Genomic DNA, 20,700 nt, shown 5'->3' with positions numbered 1-20,700 from the left:
CCAAGGCTACCTCTCTACAGAAACATCTGTCATTACAGCCTGCATTTGATTTCCTGGAGAACTCAGTTACGACATTATTGGCTTTGAAATATATTCCTAATCACATTGCTTTCCTACTGTCATTTTACTTTGTATTGCTACAGTACAAGTAAAACTGGAACTTCTCATTAACAGCAGCACATATTCTTTGCTTTGCGTTGACTGCAGTCTGCTGCTTCTGCTGCAGTCGCACTACATTTCCCATGGTGCTTAGGTCAGTAAAGGGGTCCGGTTTGTTGGGCGCGCGCTAGGAAGAAAACCATTTGAAACAAAAAATGGCGGAAAAGCATTTCGAAGCTGAACTAGACGGGTATGTACACTTAAAAAAAACGACAAAGGATTTTTCTTTAAAAGTTTGCGTTTTATTGAGAAAATACGGGTTTTCAGGTAACGCTAAATGATTATTTCCGTCTGGGTTTTGCCCCAAGGAAATTATTGTTGTGGTCTGCAGTGCTACAGTTAGACTAAGTTAACGTTAGTGTAAATTTAACATGGCAGCGAAACAGTGTACTTTGGACTTGGACAGAGTTTTTCACTGGTTTTCTATACATTTAACTTCAGCTTGTAAATTCACAATCTTTTCTTGCAGTTTCAGAAGTGTCGTCGTTGCTGATACCCAGAATAAGGTAACGTTAATGCATTTTAGCTAACTGACATCGAAGATAGCTAACGTTAACTAACAACACCTCAGATAGCTAATCCTATAAATTCTCCTGCTACTTTGCTCTGTTCAATCTCTGTAAATTATAACAAGGTCAACTCCGTGAAACAGACATTGAAAAGATGCTCCTCCACAAGCCCCAGCACAGCTCCCCCAAACAAATCTCCTCGCACCGACTTCTTTTCAACCACCACCACACAGACGCCAGACGCAGGGGAAGAACATTCAGAGACACACAAACAAGAAATGCAGACAGAAAACACGGAGGTACCTTCGAGTCCTACTGTCAGCCCCATTGAACGGAGGAAATCCTGGAGGAGAGCCACCATATCCCGACGCTCTTTCCCTGCCCTTCCCAACCCATATCAAGGTGAGATGCCTGGCTTTGTTGCACCTTGTAAGCATCAAAGAATGGCTATAGAGTGCTTGCTTTTTGTTTGTTTGTTTCCTGCAATATAGCTTAAATGCCTATAGCCAGGAGCAGATGGTCACTGACTTGGCCACCACTACCGACTCAGAGAGTCGTGGTTAAGGTTTGAAACATTCAGTGAAGGTTTGGTACCGCCTGATGACATCTGCTCCTGGCCAAAGGCTACAGTTGCCTCATAAGGTAACCAAAGAATGTACCCGAACAGACGTGTGTCACAAGTAAAAAATGTTCATAATGCAATCTACATGCTTATTTATGTGTTTAATATAGATTTGTGCAGGAGCATTAGTGTATCCTTACCACAGCAAGAGAGGCTCGAGAAACTGATGGAGGCTTCAATGAGGGTGAGTGTGGTTGGGTCGGAAGTATAATAGTAAATTGATTGTTACAAACGTAATTGAAAAATGTGAAAAATTATTCAAGCTGCACAGTAGGTGATTTTACATCTCACTGATATTGGCTGTTTGAGATGAAGATTTTTTTCATTTAACTGAAAATATTTTAAAAGATGATGTATTAAAAGCAGCCAGTTGGTGTTTAGGAAATAAATGGGCATGTGCTCTGGTACTGACAGCACTCAAAAGAACACTTATTAAGTTGCAAATAATAACTACTTATTTTGCATTGTAGTAAAAATGTTATAAGAACAAAGTGTGAGATTCACTGAATTTTAAATTCAGAACTTTAGAGACATTTGTTGTAGTTTCATTTAGGAGTACCTACTTACTGTACCTAAGATGTCATAATGAAGAGTGGAGCATACGCTTAATTTTAATTAGTCATAACGAAAATTCCTAATAGATCTCTGTCTCATCACCTCTGCTTCGAGTCTAGCTGGCAATAGAAAGAACCCAAGGTTCGCTGCAGACAGTGCCAAAAACCTCACTTGAGTCTTTTCAAAAACAAGGTTAGTACTTGCACTGCGTCATTTGGTTCATATTTCACATAGGTCTTAATTTTACATGAATGGCTGTCAGAGAAATATTCAGATTAAGTTACTTCTTTGTGTTTGTTTTGCGTATTCCCTGGTGCAGTTGAGCACATGCAGAAAGAGTGGGTTTGTCTGGCCAAAAGCATACGTAGGGAACCATGGGGTCATCAGCTCCCTGGTAGTGCAGACAGGTATCGTATACATTTTTATTTATTCAGTACTCTGCATGTATTGATGTTGTTTTGTTAACCAAGAGACATTTTATACTTTCATTTGTAGTGATCCTGCAGCACAAAGTGCTGTGGAAAAAGCCCAGAAAGCCATCAACAGGCATGTTGTTCTTAATATCACTATAGTGCACACAAAGTATTCATACAAACCATACATTCAGAAGGTGGTGTCACCATCTGTGCTTTTTTTTTTTTAACCAGCCTATGTTGTGTTTTAGGCTCAGGGATGAAAGCAAATCTTGGGAGGCGCTGTTGAACAAACACCGGAGTAAAGCAGAGGAATTGGAAAGGTGAGCATGTGTACTGTAACTCAGGAATACTGTAGCAATGCTGTGTTAGAGTCAGTCAATACTGTTTCCTCAATTGTGCATCAATAATAGGTCCTTTTATTTGTTGCAGGAAAGTGGAGCAAGGCCAGGAGAGAGGCGCATCATTGGACTCAACATCTGTGGCCCAGTCCTCACAGCACCATTTCATACAGAGCAAGCCCGACTACCACGCTCTCCTCTGTAGACAACAGCCCATGCTTCACACTATGACAATGATTGTATGTTGGAAATTAGATTTCTTTATCATTACTAAAAAAACATAAACATATCAATAGTAGAAATTATTGACTATTTTAGCAAAAGCTGAAGTCTGCAAGTTTTTTAAGGACTATATTGTTCTTTTATACCATCTGTATAGTGGCGTATGTTAATGTACTAAAATTGGCATGAAAAAAGATGGAGGAAGCACTACTTCGCTGTGACACTGATGGAACACAAAGCAGATGCTACTCTTTATGGACAGATTAAATGCTGTCCACAAGAAGAAGAAAGAAATGTGTTACCGTTTCACAGGGAATTCATTACCTTTCTTGTAGACTGTACCAAAGCTGCCACATTTGGTGGTTGGAGACAGTCTCCATCCTCTGCAGTTAAAATTGTTCATCAGCTTTTTGGCTCTCAAAAAGTCAAACAGCAATATGTTCAATGCTTTATAGGTCCTGAAAACCAACTTTATTCCCATCAGCTTCTAACTATGAGTGGTGGAGTCAAGAACACTGTTTTTATTTTTTCCCACATGGGAGATTTTTGTATTTCTGATTTTGCTCTTAGTGTGGCTCAGTTGGAAAAAAATATTACATTTCTGTGACAAAGTTCAAAGTTTATCAAAAATGGAATCAAAGTGTTATGACAGTTGTGAGATTGTTTGCTTATGTTGCCAGCACCCTGAATGAAATAGAGATCCAACCACATCCACACTACCCTGATAAGGAGAGTATCTGAATTTCTGAGTGATATACCCTTAATTTATCATACCTGGATATGTGCAAACTTAAACTTTTACTGATGCTTATTTTTTGTCACTATTTAAGGGCTTTTAGTATTCTGACCAAGTCTCAAATATAAAGGCATCTGACCTGTAAAAAGACGACATCTGTGCTGAAAATATTTTTTGTTCAGCTATATCATGTTTTGTAATCAGTTATTCCTTTTTTATGTCTAGATGGACACTCAGTGTAAGATGGTTAGAGAGCTTCTGTCCATCAAGGAGCAGTCTCAGTTATTGGTGAAAGAAACCAGTGGCCAATTGGGTAATGATGTTATTTGTCTTTCATCTTTTACATTCTTGTAAGGAATAATTCTGTGAAATGAACATTGATGTGGAAATTTAACATTTAATCTGGTTACTTTTTCCTACCAGCAACAAAGTCAGGATTCCAGGATCTTTCGCCTGACCTCATCAAGAACCATATGGCAGCACCTTTGTCCTCTGCAACTAAGTAGTCATTTTGGCAGGAGTCAAGAGCAAGCAATCATTTCATGGACCATGGCTGTTTATAATGTGTATATAAAGCTCATATATGTGTACTTTCTGATCATTTCATTGTTATGTGATTGCTTGGTCTGTCTTGTCTTGTCATATAACATGAAGTTAGCTCTATGTTTATGCTTTCTATGCCAAAACTATTTCTGTCAGAAACAGGACTGGTAATAGAGCTAGTTGAGGTAATCCATGTGTTTTACCAGGAGGTGGCAGTGGCTGGCTATACAAAATTGTGACGAGTTTCGCTAATGGCAAGACTGTATTTTTCTGTTGAGCCTTAATTAAGTGCGTTCTCACCTGTAAAACCTGAAACTGTTAAGACTTGGCTCCCAACTGTTAGAAATTAAGGAACTGAAAAATATTTCCAAAGAAAATTCTGAATTCCCTTCAAAACAATGGTATTGGTCATTCTTTGTAAATAAACACTGAGAAAGAAATTCCCCACCTCTTGGAATTAATAACCTGTATAAAGTAATTTGTGGTCTTGAAATATCAAAATATAATGGCTGTATTGTAAACCAAAACTTGTCTTTATAAAATAGACTACATTTAAAATCATGGGATGTAGTCATATTTTTTTGGTGGTTTCATCATGATAAATATTCGTAAAAGTGAGTATGCAAGGAGTAATATAAATAGTGTTACTTGCAAAAAGTGTCATTAAATCCGTGAAGAAATTTGGCAGTTTTTCAATTTGAATAGACTTGTACAACAGGAAAGTGTTAAAAATAAAGATTAAAAAGCTGTGAAAAAAAGTTGGAATATGGAAGGCTTCTGCTCTGTAGTTTCATGACAGTCTAGTGTATGTACAGTCCTTTTTTAATGCTCATTCTCAGTAACATTTACTAGCATTTTGGTGCTGCATTTTTTTCACTTCATCAGTGTCCCCTGACCATTCAGGAGGAGGCCCCTCCCCCACACTGACTCACCCCCATCTCTTCATTTGGCTGGGTCACTGATGCAGAACGAAGCTTTGACATTGTACCAGTCAGTCAAAGCTTTGTTAGCTATCACTCTTATCTCTTAGACCTGTTCATTCTTTAATGTTCATATTTAATTTGTTTCTCTGATGATTACAGCAAGACAACAGCCCTCTTATGTCATTGCCAACAATAAATGAGAGTGAATGACTTTCTGTTCTCTGGTGTTTTGATGTCCAACATGGACTAGGGTGAATTTTCCTTTTGATGTATTCAAGGGAGTGACTAGAGAGCACAGGGACAAGCAAAGAAGACAAGCGGGGTTGTGACCGTGAGACTTGTGAGTAAGGGAGGATGGTGAACAGCAGGAGAGATCGATTCTTATTTAGATGAAAATGAGCCTTGATGCTTGTGGGGTGAGAGGAGGGCAGCTTTAGCATCCAAATGAATAGAAGTTTCATAGAAATGATCCTTAACTGAATCACTCACAATAAAAACAAAGAAGTTTACAGAGCCACTGACAATCTTTTTACTCCCAAAGTCAGTGTCCAAGAGAGGAAGGTCTCTCTTGGACACTGACTTTGGGATTTAATGTTAGTCCCTGCAGATGTTCACTTAAAATTGTAACACTTTTAACAGCCTCAATGACTGACAGTAATGGCATGTGAGAAGTTATTCGTTAAGATGTTTGATTTGGGTACAGTGCATGTTTAGATAAAGGTGCCTTGTGTGTGACCAGGCTCCATGGGTTCCTTGTTTGTAGACTATTATTAGAAAAGGAAAGTTATTTTTGCTATTATAAATGAATATTTTGTCTTCCCACTTAAACCCTGATGGTTATGAAATTGGAGGTTTGGTTGTCGTGGGCATAACTTTTATAAAGGGTTAAAATCTACTGCTTGGTATAATGACCAAGAAACGTGAATTGTGACTTGCTATATGCACATGCAAAGAGCAATTACTGTTTAGGTTCACTGTTTTCTCTATTGTTGTTGTCTCTAACTTTAGATTGATTAGCTACAGATTGTAGTAGATGGATGTGTGGAGAGTCAGCATAAACCATTGCCAGTTTGGTCCTACTCTCTCATGCACACCCATCATCTCTTCTCAGTACAGCAAGGCTGGCTGCAACTCTCCTCCACATCCATTCAGCCAGCCATTCATCTTGGAAAGCTGTCTCTCTGATCTGAGTGATAAACTACAGCAGAATTGCTCAGTTTGCAAAAAACAAGTACACTTGTTTTCAATCTGTGCTGTCAACATTTTCATACTGAAAACTGATGGGATGTTTCATTCATTGGGGGTTTAGAACAGAATGATGTTCTTGGGTCAGACTGTTTTGTGCTAATATTAAATGTTGCTCTTGAAATTGCCACAATTTGCCCACACAGATGGATATTGGTGAATTGACTTTTAGGCACAATTTATGAAATGACACTTGCTCAAAGAAACTTAATCATTTTCAATAGTCTTTCTTCTTTCTATTACACACACTTACTCATGAGTAGGGACAGGTAGTGGTGGATTTTTAGATTAATGTACCTTGCTCAACCTAATCTTTAAAATATATGTGCATTTATGCAGACCCTAACACCATAGTTATTATTACATACTGTTTTCTAATATTTGCAGTTGTGTGTAGGGCTTGTTCTAGGGCTTGTGGCTTCTTCTAACTCAAATAGTACACCATCACCGTCCTTTAAATTCAAAACAAAAACAATCACTTCAAAGTTTAGTTTAGAAATGCTTTCTTTTTGGTGGGTGATCTCACCTGATATTATTGAGAAAAAATGCTTTAAGTCATTTTAATAGGTAAAGCAGTACTGATGACGTAAGGGGCTATCCAATTGTAATGGCTGTACACGAGGACAATCTTGTCACCTGGAGGAATAATGCAGTTATAGGATGTGGACCACTGTGTAATAAAATGTATACTATGCATTTTACCAACCATACACCAGTTAATACAGAAATTTACACTACTAGGTCTCTCTTTTAGAACATACTGCTGTCTACAGTCTACTGGTTAACCTGCCCATAAGCTCGGGTCTATGGTGATAGGAGTTCAATGGTCAACGCGACGCACACCGCTCGCGCAGCCCAGAACATCCCACATACTCGCGCGACATCAATAACAATGGCAAACCGTAGTCTGTTTTGGTAGGAGATTTCTGATTGGAGCTAGACGGTCCGAAAGCTTAGTCGCTGTGTTAACATCTTATTTCTTTTTGGAATTGGCGAGTTTTAGTTTTACACAAGAGTGTTCGTCTATTGTTATATTTTTCATTTTTAGATTTTTTTTTTTCGAAAATGTGCGAGGCGCTGTTGGCAAGCTCACACAGTCTGTGCATGTGTGTCCCTGCTGCTTTTCTGCTGGGCTACAGCTACTAACCTAGCTGCTTTTCACTCGGTGGTTAGCTAACGTTAGCCTGGCCGCGTTTATTGACTTGAGGGAAAAAACACAAGCGAATGTAAAGCGTGCGTGTGCGATTTGTTTTTATGACAACGGTCCTTAACTATTTTCTAATCGTTGCTGTCGGTACGCTAAGAAGTGTTGTATGATTTGTCGTAGAAAATACTTTGCTGGCTAGCTAACAAGCTAGCTATTTGTGTGTATTCTTCGACTGAGGAAAACGGCGAGTTTTCTTTGAAAGTATGGATGACCAGACCAGGATGATGACGGGTCTCACCGGACTCGGTGGACTACAACAAGCCGATGTCGGTGACCCAGACTCGGTCAGAAAACAGCAGTCCCTCGGTCAGCCTCAACAAGACATAGGGGATATCCTACAGCAAATAATGGCCATCACCGACGAAAGCCTGGACGAAGCACAGGCCAGGTAAGACAGGCGAAGAGCCATTTTCCACACAAGATAGCTAAGCTAAAGTGCGTTGTATGTATCTTATTTTTGCTCTAGATCACACGCGTTTCTGAACTGCTCACCTAAGGTAATGCATAATTGCAACATTAATGCAACTCCAAGTTACATTGTATTTCACTGCTGAATCAGTACGTGTAGTTACAGAATAACTTGTACACCCACATTACAGTGCTGTTGTAGTTTGAAAGGAGGTTCTTTGTCACTTCAAATCGTGCTTTATTGTTAACTATAGTTTGTAAACATGCTCACTTGGTTGAAGCACGGCGGTAAAGTTAATTTTAACTGGTTTATCAAGGAAGTTTAGAATTGAAAAGTTTCAGCTTCCTATTGAGGCAGTGATAATGGTAGCCGTTCAAAATGCACAAGACCACTTGCCCAACACATGTATTAACGTTGCATTATTCTTTTGGTCTCTAAAACATAGTAAATTCATTAGACTACAGCTGCAGTGATATTTCAGGGTTTTCACGAGTCCCTGCATAAAGTAAACAAATCTTAAATATTTCAAGAGTTTTTTATTAACTTTCAATTGGCTCATGGCAGTATAAAGTTGGTGACGTAAATTTCCCTTTCACACCAATTATCAGAACTATCAAGAGGTACACCAACAACATACAAAATGCTCTCAAAGATAGTACATGTTTTTAAGTTGCTTGAATCATGGCAATCTGTGTGAAATTAGGTCCTCTGGTCATGTTGCCAAAGCTTTCAAACATTACTACTAAGACTATGCCAAATTAGATTTGTTGAATTATAACATGTATCTGAAATGCTGTTCCACATCAAATGAGTGTCAATAACATAAGTCATTGAAATGCAAATGCGTGGATAAATTAAGGTAAGGGTAAGGCTTACTTAATTGTCTCACATATCAACCCAGTGCTGTCTGTGATGACAGCAGTCATTCATTCATATGACTTATCACTTAATGTTTTTGTTAGTGGTATTTTCTACCTATCGTTATTGTAGAGAGTATGCACTGCAGTGAGCAATTGACCCCCACTCATTTGCCATGTGGCTTAAGGAGCATAAGGTCAGTTTCAGATGAAGCGTCAGTATTTCAACAATAGACAACCGTCCACTGCAAGACTGTGGCCACAGTGTGATGTGTCATTAGCTAGTGATTTTCCACCCAACATTTGACCACCTGGTTCTCTTAATTAATTCACTCCTCTTTCACTCCCTCCCTCCCTGGTGTTCATCCTTTTCATTGTGTGCTGGGTGCAATCAATTCTCCTATAATGTGTACGCGAGTGCAGCTGTCCGCAAATCGAGTTTCTATTAATGAGATGGTGGTGAGGGGGAGGGATGATGCTATACCAGCAGCCTATGAATACTGGGATTTTACCTTTTCTTCAGTACAAGTTTGAGGACTTAATCAGGCCTTATTTTATGAACAATTGCAAATATTTCTGATTTGAAATATTTCCTGTAGTTCTTAATTTTTTTCTTCTCCCAGTCGCTTTTTCCTCAATGGTTTGTGCTGACAATTTACACGGGACTGTACTTTTGTGAATCAAATAATATAAATTACAATTATTTGGATTTAAAGGACCAATTATACTGTTGGAAATCATGTAGCAGCCTGGATACTAGATGTTAACAGGATATTCTGAAAAACCAATTAAAGGTGTGGCTGCTTCGGAAGTGCCAGAGGTGTCCTTGCTGTATGCTTGTATTGATCTAAACTCCCACTCGGAGCATGTCCTCATCATGCCATATATGTGCTGGATTAATACTAAAAAGAATGCGGCCTATTGTCAGTTCAGTGGACTTGATACAAATTGTGTGGCATGTACAGGTCAAATCCTTGATGCTGTGGATAGTATGTAATCAATTAAGGCAGTTCTGATGATAAAATAGTAATCTTCTGAAGCATATGCGTTTAGCATTAGCTGACAGACTATCCTGCACAAAGTGTGGAATCATTGTGCTGTTCGGTAATTTGATTCTCAGGTAATAGGCCAAGACATAACCAGACTTCAGGACTGCACGTTGTTGTTTGGAATAGGTTTGCTAATATGTAGCAGTTGGTATGACCTAAAATGTGCAGTCTTTATCAAAATCATACTTAACTTGACCACATTTGTCACCCAAACATCAATCTTTCCCTCGGTCATGATCTACAAATTAATGTGCGTGATGGCTCACATGTGAGCATGACGCCCTTGTCGTGCAGGGTGACAGTGTGTTGGGATGGGGAGTGGTCAGGGCAGCGCAAGAACTCGGTGTTGCAGAGTACACTTCCTGCGCACCATCCGCCCTCATCCTCTCACCCTGTCGCCATATGTTCAGATGCTGGCCAGAGGAATCGCCGGCGCATTGGGGTGGATCAGACGACCCCACAGAGGGAGGGAGAGCAGGGGGGGGCATGGCAGGGGGTGGCCTGCCACTCAACTTCCAGCACAGGTCAGTACAGGACCGCATGAGCACCTCCTTCTCCCCCTCCTGCTCATACCCTTCATGCTGAAGGCAGCCCTCCCCCCAACTCAAATCCAGCAGTGACAGAATTGGTGGACAAAATGACATATTTAATGCTCGACACATAACTCTTTACATACTGCCTCAATATTTTCACAGAACGGCAGCCTTTCGTGGCATATACAGTAGGCGCACTATTTCCTAGTCCCCATTAATACTGCAGTGGACATTCACAACTGGAATTGGTGTTGAGGTCAGGTGTAGCCAAATCATATTCATCTGTGGTTGTTTTTAATGTCTTTTTGGAAATGTTATTTGAAAAAGAAGTTCTTTATTTCAGGGTGATCTTTAGGTTTTCCATGTTTCACGTTTTCATGCTCATCAGAAATGGAGATCTCATGCTGGTTTTGTTTTTGTTTTTCACTTCAACTTTAAGTGTATGTTGCACTTTTCCAATTACATATTAAAGTTGCTACTGAAACCTGTTGTTGCAATAAATGATGCCTGTTGTGATTTGTAAAACTCTCCATAGATCATGTCAAAATCTGCTGTTAGCTCTTTGTATAGGAGTCGTCATTAAAAATACAGGGGGTGCAGAAGATTACAGACACATTATTACAAGATAATGAAATACTACAACAGTGCTGTGGACCTCGGTCACACAGTAACAGCAGAGTTAAAGAACACCTCGCAATCTCAACAATAATGGAACAATTTGAGCCACGCAGGTTTTGTTAAATGTATTACATGCTTAGTTGCACGTTTTTTATGTGTGCCTTTTTGAAAGTGGAAAAATCGCAGACTTTTAAAATGCAGTTCTATGTGTGCTCAGCTACTAATGCACTCAGTCACTCGGATGTAATTGGTGTGCCTAGTCGGTACAGTAGTTAACATTAGAGACTATAGTGCCAAGTCATTTAGGGTCATACTAGGATTGTGGCTTTGCTACAGCATTCCAGTCTTACAAGTTTTAACAGTAAAGTGTATAAGTGTGTGGGTGCATGGTTGTGTATTAGCAGGAAATTTTGTTGCTAAGGTGTTGTGATTTGATTATGATGAAATGTAGAAGTTTTGCCTTTTCTCCTTTAATTGCTATTAGCCTGTTTGGCAATAAAGAGAACATCTCTGATTAAATTAAAATTGCAACTTAATCCTAATCCTCTCTATCAACTCGCCATCTACTTGCATGGAACAAGTCTTTCTGTAAGGGGTAGAAATTAGATTACTGTGTATTAACTCTGGAATCTGGTGCTCAGTAATGATGACCTTGAGGTTTGGCATCATTACCTGTCCCACAGTGCAAATCATTCAAATGACAACATTACTCTTGCCAGTTCAGATTGACGCATCAGTGATGTTTCTGCACTGATAAAGGCATTTGGCTATTGGAAATGCCTTTAAACAATACGGCTTTGTCCTGCTGTGTTGCACTACACTCTTGAAATGCTGTATGCATAATACATACAGTTACTCTACCTGTTTAATGGGGGAGGACATGAAATGACTTGAGATGGAGGTCTGTTTATCGTAATTCTCCTCGTTCTCTCCCACTCTTATTCCCTCTTCTCTCTTACAGGAAGCATGCCCTGAACTGTCACAGAATGAAGCCAGCCCTCTTCAGCGTTCTCTGTGAGATCAAAGAGAAGACGGGTGAGTTTCTACTTCACTCGTTCTCTTTGTGTTCTCCAGTCTGCACAGGTTGTAACCTAGTGCTGAAATATAGTGTGCCTTTGCTCCAGTTTTCCTGGGACCAAGTTACTTTTTGTTTTGGCCTCCCAACTCTACTGATTGAATTTGTTGGTGAACTGATTTAGCTGAATGTATTGTATATGCTTTGGTTCAAGGTTGTTCTAAATAAGCATTACTGTTTGATTTTTTGGCCTAGTAATAGTTGAAATGTAATCTATTTTTGGCCACCGTCCAGATTTCACACTGACTGGCTGAAACTAATCTTAGTTGATCGGTGCCTTTGAAACTTAAGTCAGACAGCCGAACATGCTGCAAAACATGCTAACAACTTTGAGTTCACATACATCAGATTTAGAGCAGGATACTGAACTTCAATGTCACGGACTGAATTGCTTCCATAAGAAAAAAAAAAGACTTCTATCAAAAAATGTCTTGTCATACGATACCAAATTTCATAACCTTAAGAGTAAATCTCATCAGTATGAGTTGAGCATGAGCCAATAAGCATGCAGCATACTTGTACCAACATCTAAAGATTGGCTGTCTAATGTTACACGTCGTAGAGGCCTGCAGGAAAAACACTACATGACATCCAGAGAAGGGTTTGGCGTGTGTTGTTGTATTTTGAGAGGCTTGACTACAGTGTATGTCGCAAGGGTGCAAAAAAAATGACTAAGAAGAGATCAAAAGTGTGGCTCCATTTTATCAGGCTGGATGCCAATAGCACACTATGCAATATATGCAAAAAGGATATTGTTGCCAAGACCGGCAACACAATGAATTTGATGAAACACTTGAATGTGTGTGGAATGATTTTAAGAGCAGAAAGTTGCTCCATGTTCAATTGCAAGAAGAAGAATGGTCTGCAGCAATCTTCCTTTAAGCATTAATGCGCATGTTTTTTTAATTAAGTTATCAGCACTGCAATAGATGCAGTGACTTAAAGTGGGACCCCCGTAATGTCAGACATTATCTGTGTGTAAACTGCTTTGAGTGGACAAATGTCAAGGTGCTGAACATAAAACTAAATAGTTGAGACAAACAGCTTAAAGAGTAACATGCCTATTTTTCAGCCTGGACCCTATTTTCCCATGTTTTTGTGTCTTAAGAGACCAGATTTTTTGAAAATGGTCTGGTAGCCACAAAGAGGGCTGCGATGTAGTCCACTATTTTTGCCACTGGTACGCTGAGATTGTCATTGCAAGTATCTGAAAAACATTATGGAAAAGATACCTACGTAGATAGACCTTTTTCCTGAAGAGTAAGATCCTTTTTGTTTAACCAGAAACAGCGGTTGTATCACTTTCATCAAAGCCACCAGACTCTATTTACAGAAACTGTAATTTAATCCTCGTGAAACACACTTCATTTAAACTTGGCAGAAACAAAATAAAACTCACCAAATAAGGGTTTATTTCGCACAAAGACCAGAGGAATTACATTGCAGCCTGTTTCACGTCTGCTGGCTACAGTGTTCTTGTTCAGTGTCGGACAAATTAAAAAAATTACTGTCCCCATTGGTCATGCAGACACAAAAACTTGGTTGAAAAATACAGAAATTACCCTTTAAGTTAAACCACATTATGATAAATATGTTTAGATTTTTTGTTATGAAACTGCCTAGAATGTGAAAAAATTCCAAGGAGCCAAAAAATATAATGCAATATTTGGACTGCAACGTGTAAAGTAATTTTCTTTTTGTGAAAATGGATTTTACAAAATTGGTCTATAATATTGTTCTGGAACCAGTGTCGAAGTCAAGGTCTCAGTACTGGTAACTGGATTTTTTTAACAATACCCAGGCCTAATCAGATGGCAATTTTATTGTCCATTTGGACCTGAAGTACCTAAAAGCAGAAATATACTCTACTCAATTTCCATCTCAAATGATGAACAGTAATGTAACGGAATTTACAGAATTTATGAATGGTGCAACCAACAAGCTCTCACAGTTGATTGAATATCACAGTCGTATTTACTATATTATGGCATGCTACAACTACCGCTGCTACGAACTATCATCTCCAAATTAGCAGATTAAAAAAATCAAACCTGATCCAGACAGAAAGTTCATGCACAGCTAGTTGACAGCAGGCAGATATGGAAAACTCCACAGGGGTTATTGCTTTACAGTCAAACTCTTGTGCTATTTCAGTACAAAGATGTTCTTTTCTCCCGCGTTGTTAAAAAAGCTACACCATGCAGTGTAGGGGGTAATTGTGTTTTGTGAATAAATTGATACACATCAATGCAGTACCTTCATGCAAAGCAACAAGAAACTATTCCAACACTGTCTTAACAAATAATGATGAATTTCAAATACACACGATATGATGGAAATTATTGACTGTGTAAATATCTCAGATTTGCTCTTATGCATGAAATTATTCAAAGTAAACACGTTGCTTGTTTTCATCTTGTTAGCTATTCGAGTCAGCTATCTGACAGATTCTAGTGCGGTTCAAAGGAGCAGGCCTGGGATGGATGGCAGATTGATGGTTATGGTAGTGTAAATGGGGTGTGTTTCTCTCTCTCTGCCAGTCTCTCTCTGGTCTTGTCTTTCTATGTGCTCTCTTTCACTTGCCTTGTGTATCTTCTAACAGCAAACCTCTCTTGTTCAAATACAATTTGAAAATGCTGCACTGCTGCCTGTTGTGGCCCTCTGTCAATAATGTATTATTGCTCTCCAGTGATTGGACAAAAGTAAAGGCTAGGCTTGAGTGAGTGGGGCAGGGTACACTGTTTCCCAGGCAACCAGTGGTCTTATTTACCCTAATGCCATTCACTTTGATTTTCACATTTAGTCTCCCAGCAAACTAGAGAGAGGCTCTGTGAGTACTCATACAGTAAGCTGAGCAGAAAAACAGACAAGGCACTGAGGTACAGTATGATAACAATAGATGCTTGAGGTGACTATGCCAACTATGAGAGCTAGACATCTTTGGCTTTGCCTATACTGTGTTGGCCATCTGCCACGCAGTGCCCTCCTAACGGCACTGTGTACCTGCTCTGGCATTTCTCTACTACTCCATCAGACCCCCTGCAGGCCCCATTATGCGCCTCTGGAATGTCAACTGACTTCTCTTCAGTGCAGCTTGTGGAAGACCCAATCAGTAATCCTCTAGTATCTCCACAGATTTTCTGCAGTATTTTTTCCACCAACAAACATGCACTTGTGTCGGCACACCCACATACACACTCTGTCTCTCTTGCACACATACGCACACACAGAATAGGGATAAAAGCAAACTCGGTCTTGGGTCTACTCCTACTGCCTTGGTCTTGTCCTCTCCCCCTCCCTCTCTATGCCTCGCTCCCATTCTTGAAAGAGAAGACTTGCTCTGAACTCGGCGCTTTGATATGGTAATGTAATGTTGGTGGTGGAGGAGGGGAGGTGGGGTGTGGGGGATGGGAGGTGAATTCCTCTGAGTGCTGCAGTTGGTTAGATTGTTTTCATTGTAAAGGAAATGTTCTGCGCTAATGCCAGTACCCCCTCTCACCGCCACCACCACAAAACACCCCCCATTTTACAACAGTGGCTGCGTTGTCTTGAGCTCTCACATTAAACATGACCTCCATCTGCGTGAAATTTGATACTTGTTAATACTTTATTAAAGATGCACTCCAAAAAAGAAATTAAAGCACTTGGAGAGAGACATGAAATGATCAAAGTTGAGAGGCAGTGGCTTTGCTTCAACTCAGTTCTGTTCTCGCTCGCTCTCATGGGTATTTGCTGTAAAAATAGCTCTTGGTGCAATGGGACAGCTTATGCCAAAATCTCTCACAAGCCGCTGCAGTTACTCTCAGAAGTTTTTCATTTAGTTTGGGCATGTTTGAGGCATTTCTCCTTACTTTTATGCATTCCTTGTGCTTTACACATGACAACAGTGAATCTGTCACTCACTCTGTTCTGTCACCCTGCTCAAGTCTCTCTTTTTCAAGCCTGAACATTCCCTGTTGTTTATTTTTGGACAGGTTTTAAATGGAAATAAGAATAGTTTTTCAAGTGGAATTAGACTGTACGGTATGCCGTTTTTTTTTAGCTTGGAAATGTCAAAGTGTATTGCTCCCTGACAATTGGACAAGTTCACACCTCAACATTTTCCACTTATCTTGATAAGTGGAATAAGTCTGTAAAACAGCTCTGTCGGATAATGCTGCTAGTTGGCTGTGCAGAAATAGTGGCACAGTGGCCAGCATCCTACCTATCCAAGACTGAAATGGCTAGCTCTGTGTCATCTCTTATTGTTAAAAGTTAATGTGTCAGTCACCATTTTTATGACTATGCATGTAACTGTGCACGATTGCTCTCATGGGCCATGCATCCCTCAGCAACAACAATGAGCGTTTCACAACAAGGACATCCTCATGGCTTGTGGCCAGTGTGATGTTAACTTGAGCCAGTTGATTGCTCTGTTAGGTGCCCAGTTATGCTAGTGTCCTAACAATGTGTCTGGGGCCCTGGTTATTTGCTGTTTGCCTGTGCAACAGGCCTACTCCCTTCTCTCTGTGTATTGTCTGAACAGCCTCTGAGTTAGAGCCAATTCATTAATATCTTTAAATAATAGTTAAATATTTAGTTGAAAATTAACACCAGATCTCTATTGTTTTTTTAATGTGAGTGATATCTATCCATGTTGGCTGGAGGTGTCTTATTTTTTGAACCACCTACAAGCACCAAAATCTCACAGTCGATGCATGCCAGCAACACTTAGCTGGTACGGTAGTAAAGCGGCTAGCAGACAGTGCTTCATCACATCCTATTAATGTTTTGACAAGATGGATGAATGATAAGATTTAGGAAACTCAGTGAACTTGCACTCTGGTTAATGCTTTTTCAGTGCTGTATCTAGTTGTCCCATTTAGCTCTGATGGCTTTACAATGAATACAAAATTGGACAACGAGGATAAAGAGAGTATCCAAGCCAATAAACAGCACATGTTAAATTGGCTGGTTGCGTTTTTAATTTTCTTGCAATTCATGTAATTTCCTTAATCAAATTATTACCTTACCTGTGTATTCACAGCACTCAAGTTGTCTATATGCATTACGACACCTTTTCAGCAACCAAACAGCCCAGTTACATGTTAATTGAATTACAGCCTAAACACCAAAGCAAAACAACACTATTAAGAGTCACACATAGTTGCCATGTGTTAATTCCCAGCCAGAATAAACACATTCCAAACTTTTTTAGAGCCTTTAGAAAGATCATTAGAATTTGTATATGTTGTTATGTCAGATGCCAAACATGAAAGCTGACTACAAAACATCACACACCAGTGTTATCCTGTTGGTCGCGCACATTTGTTTATTAGAAAAAACACATTCAGCATCACATGATTGATTTGGATGTTTGTATTCCACCAACTGTGACAGAGTACTGTACATGAAATCTAGAGAATCACATGCCTCATTAAAGAAACTTAATTATTATTAGTTTTCAAAGAGCTCAATTCAGAACAGAGCCCTAAAATTTTATGAGTTGTTAGGATCCTGTGGGATGTCTGTTATTATATTTTTATGAGGGAAAGCTTACAGTGCCTCTTAAGCCAAAAGCGATAAGAAGATAAAAATAGTTTGTGGTCGAGATGCAACCTATGTGATACTACCAAGCCTGCATTTTCAGTTCTTACTATCACTGGGGTCTTAAATGAGTGTATAGCTGCATTAACTTCTCACTTAGTCAAATCCTCAGGTTTACTGTTGTAAACAATCAGTTGTCTATTTGCATTACCATGCAGTTCTGCTAGATTATCTCATTGGCTTTTCAGGAATCTCTGTTGTGTTTTGTGGTGTCCTGCCACTCAATGTTTTTTCTTTCCCCTGCTCCTTTGCAGAAGAGAATGAAAAAAGATAGTCTGTGTTGGGGGGTGGGGGGGGGGCGTGCAGGAGTGATACAGGGAGATTGATGAGGCAGTAAGAGCAGGAGTAATTACTCGGTGTCCATTCCCCAAGCCAGATTGGCAGACGGCTAATATCACACAGACCCCTGGCCCTGACAGACACACCACCAGCCCCCCCACCCCCCAACTCAAACTGGGGAGGCAGAGCACCCCAACCTTCAACCTAGGCCTAATGGTGTGTGGCCCAACTGATTTCCCCATGTGGTTTTTTTGTTCTGTATGAACTGGTCTCCTGTATATTGACATGGGAAACTACTGTCTGGAGTGTGTTGTAGGATGGGAAAAGCTCAGTGGAATTGTTCACCTTTACCTAAGACTGCTGCAACATGATTCACTAAGAGCAGAGATTTCACTGTGCTGTCACTCAGCATTTCAGGGGGATCGCGGTAGCTGGATATGGATGACTGACTATTAAAGTTTCCAATGGTTGATAAGCATTAACAGCATGGATTGGGTTCATGAATTACATGGTTATATTAGGACAAATGTCCATGCAGTGATTTTTTTGTCTGATCGACTTTGTGAAACAAAATTTCACTCCAAACCTAGAACTGTGGGTTTAATGGAAGAGGAGTTAAGAACATGTGTTAACAATGATCATTGACATAAGTGGTGGGAAATGTGAAAAATTTAGAGTTTGATGAAGTGAAAATGAACCAAAAATGAAATTAAAATTTAAAATTAGATTTAAAAAGGTCAGCAAATAATTCTCAGGAAGTGTTCTTACACATGCTGGTGACAGACAATGCTCAAATTGAATTGGGTTGAGTGACATGATAGGCAAGGCACCATGTTTTGCACACTTAAGGCTTACTTTGGATCCACAAATTTAAATCAGTTTATGCCCAACAACAAGAAGCCAGAAATTATTGAGTGACCTATACTTATTGGTCGAGGATCACCCACAGGGCAGACTTCTACCTCTTCATCTCATCTGCCCTCCCTCTCAGCATGTCTATGCCTCTCACACTGATTTTAGGCTTTGCTCTTAAAGGAAGCCAACGTCTCTTTAATTAAAGATATGTAAATGTGGTCTCAGCTGGATTGCATTAGTTTGGTGGCAGTGGGGTGGGAGAGTGTCGGAGCCTGGCTCCTAATCCTGACTAATTAAGGATTAATTACAATTGATGGGAGCCTTCCACCCCTCTGCAGTAGGGCACATTGCTGTCCCAGACAGTATGTTTGTATATTTCACACCATGTCATAAACGCAGAGGAGAAATGGAAACATCAGCGCTGGTTGAGGCGGGGGCGGGGTGGGGGTGGGGGTTGGGTTTACTGGCCACCACAGGATTAACAGTATGCATTAGGTATAGATGGATGGTTTGATGTATTAGCACTACTTGCTAATCCAGTATAAATCCATATTCTTGGAGGATGAAAGTTTGTGTTGCCATCGGTTTGTAATATGTACTCATTTAAGTGTATACAGGTTTGCAAAACCAATTTAGGATACCCTTCTGTAAAACCACAAGTAGCCTAAATTGTTATCCTGACCATCCAGACATGTTATTAGCACAATGATTTTATTTCTTACTAAACCCCTATATCGGACCTGTGCAGACTAACCATGTAGCCTCAGCTCTCTCTGGCACCATCTGACTGTGTCATAATGCTTGTTCACTTGTTATAAATGGGCACTGCTCTTCTGATCTATCGCTTAATTGCCACCTAATTTGCATAACAGTGCAAATTAACGACCTCTCAAATGAGCGTTCATTTTTCACAAAGTCTTTAGGAGCTCCTTAAGAGTCTGTGCTAATGAGCACAGGAGGCAGCTGGCCTGATGAGAGTTGACTCGGGGAAGATCCTAGCAGTGCTTTAACAAGCCTCCTGCTTAGGTGCTCTTCGTCATCCTCCTCTTCCTCCTGTGACATTTCAAATTCTTCCCTCTATGTCTCTCTGTCTTTCTGTGTGTGCAGAACTCTAGTAGACTGGGGATATCATGTTGAAGACTTAGTCCCCGGTGCTCCACAGTGCGTAATATATTCTTTTAAATACCATTTGTTGGAGGACTTGTGCCATTTTGACACTGAAGTATTTTCTTGAAAAATATCTTGTATTGCTTGGTCACTGAAAGCAACAGAGCGTCTGCTGCTAGGTTAGGCTAGCAGTATGCTGCAGATTGAATCACGTTTTCTCAGATTACTGTTGAACACAAGCTGTAAGGAAATACCAGTACACTCATTGTACTGTAACTCAAGGTCTGTTTGTTTCGTGCTATCCATCCTATCTGGATGAGCTTGAGAGGAAAATATATTATGAATGACTTTGTTTTGCATACAGTGTCAGTCATATTTCAGGGGATTGAATTTAGTTTTTAATTGTGTTTTTCATTTTGATATGATTAGAGAGACTTGGTTCACACATGATTTCTGTTTTTATGGGCGCTTTAGGGCATTCAAACTGGACCTTGATGAAGGAGAATATTCACAGATATGGCACTATGCATATTTTTGATAAGACTGTGCTTTTTATTTGCGAAGTGTGTGTGTGTATATATATATATATATATATATAATATAATATTTTCTGAGTGTATGTGATGGGTCAAGTTTTAAATTAAAAAAAAAACTTTCCAAACAGTTTTTTAAGGAATGTAGTATGTGTTCTGCATAACCGCATGTGCACCAATTTACTGCTTATGGAGGTGTGTTTGTGTGTGACCATTCAAGGGGTATGCACATAGTCATCGCTCGGGTGTCCAAGCCTCTCTCTTTAGTTAATTAAGGGCTGATTAATGATGTGTTGGACTGAAGTGTTGTGTTTGCCCAAGGTG

General features: G+C 39.7%; 2 protein-coding genes across 5 annotated transcripts in view; both read left to right on the top strand.

Annotated features, from left to right (window-relative positions):
- Window positions 1–308: 308 nt before the first annotated feature.
- LOC121621121 (kinetochore-associated protein DSN1 homolog) lies at window positions 309–5,149 on the top strand. Of its 2 annotated transcripts, XM_041957448.1 has the most exons (11): window positions 309–349; window positions 629–665; window positions 812–1,070; window positions 1,401–1,474; window positions 1,965–2,037; window positions 2,165–2,252; window positions 2,341–2,391; window positions 2,510–2,581; window positions 2,691–2,838; window positions 3,783–3,870; window positions 3,981–5,149. In XM_041957448.1, exons 1-11 carry the CDS (start codon window positions 315–317, stop codon window positions 4,061–4,063), a joined length of 1,008 nt encoding a protein of 335 aa, XP_041813382.1. In that variant the 5' UTR covers window positions 309–314; the 3' UTR covers window positions 4,064–5,149. The 2 variants fall into 2 exon arrangements, with proteins under 2 accessions (XP_041813382.1, XP_041813383.1); XM_041957449.1 differs by lacking the exons at window positions 3,783–3,870; window positions 3,981–5,149 and adding an exon at window positions 3,502–3,760.
- A 2,015-nt stretch (window positions 5,150–7,164) lies between these two features.
- The window catches only part of pbx4 (pre-B-cell leukemia transcription factor 4), a 27,904-nt gene continuing 14,368 nt past the window's right edge, over window positions 7,165–20,700 (top strand). For 2 of the 3 annotated variants that reach the window (XM_041956221.1, XM_041956223.1), the window contains exons 1-3: window positions 7,165–7,863; window positions 10,201–10,314; window positions 11,903–11,976. In XM_041956221.1, the coding sequence (XP_041812155.1) occupies window positions 7,679–7,863; window positions 10,201–10,314; window positions 11,903–11,976 (373 nt within the window). In that variant the 5' untranslated portion in view covers window positions 7,165–7,678. The remainder of the gene's footprint in view (window positions 7,864–10,200; window positions 10,315–11,902; window positions 11,977–20,700) is intronic. The other variant, XM_041956222.1, reaches the window with a different exon arrangement.

Source organism: Chelmon rostratus, chromosome 17 (assembly GCF_017976325.1).
Source record: "Chelmon rostratus isolate fCheRos1 chromosome 17, fCheRos1.pri, whole genome shotgun sequence".
NCBI lineage: Eukaryota > Metazoa > Chordata > Actinopteri > Chaetodontiformes > Chaetodontidae > Chelmon > Chelmon rostratus.
The sequence above is the reverse complement of the archived record's forward strand: the minus strand, read 5'-3'. Positions and strand labels throughout refer to the sequence as shown.

Excerpts from the sequence above, each read along its gene's own strand:
- LOC121621121 (XM_041957448.1), top strand. The coding sequence starts at position 315 with ATGGCGGAAAAGCATTTCGAAGCTGAACTAGACGG. Across the intron at positions 1,071-1,400 it reads CCTTCCCAACCCATATCAAG|ATTTGTGCAGGAGCATTAGT; the intron begins GTGAGATGCCTG and ends TGTTTAATATAG. Across the intron at positions 3,871-3,980 it reads AGAAACCAGTGGCCAATTGG|CAACAAAGTCAGGATTCCAG; the intron begins GTAATGATGTTA and ends TTTTCCTACCAG.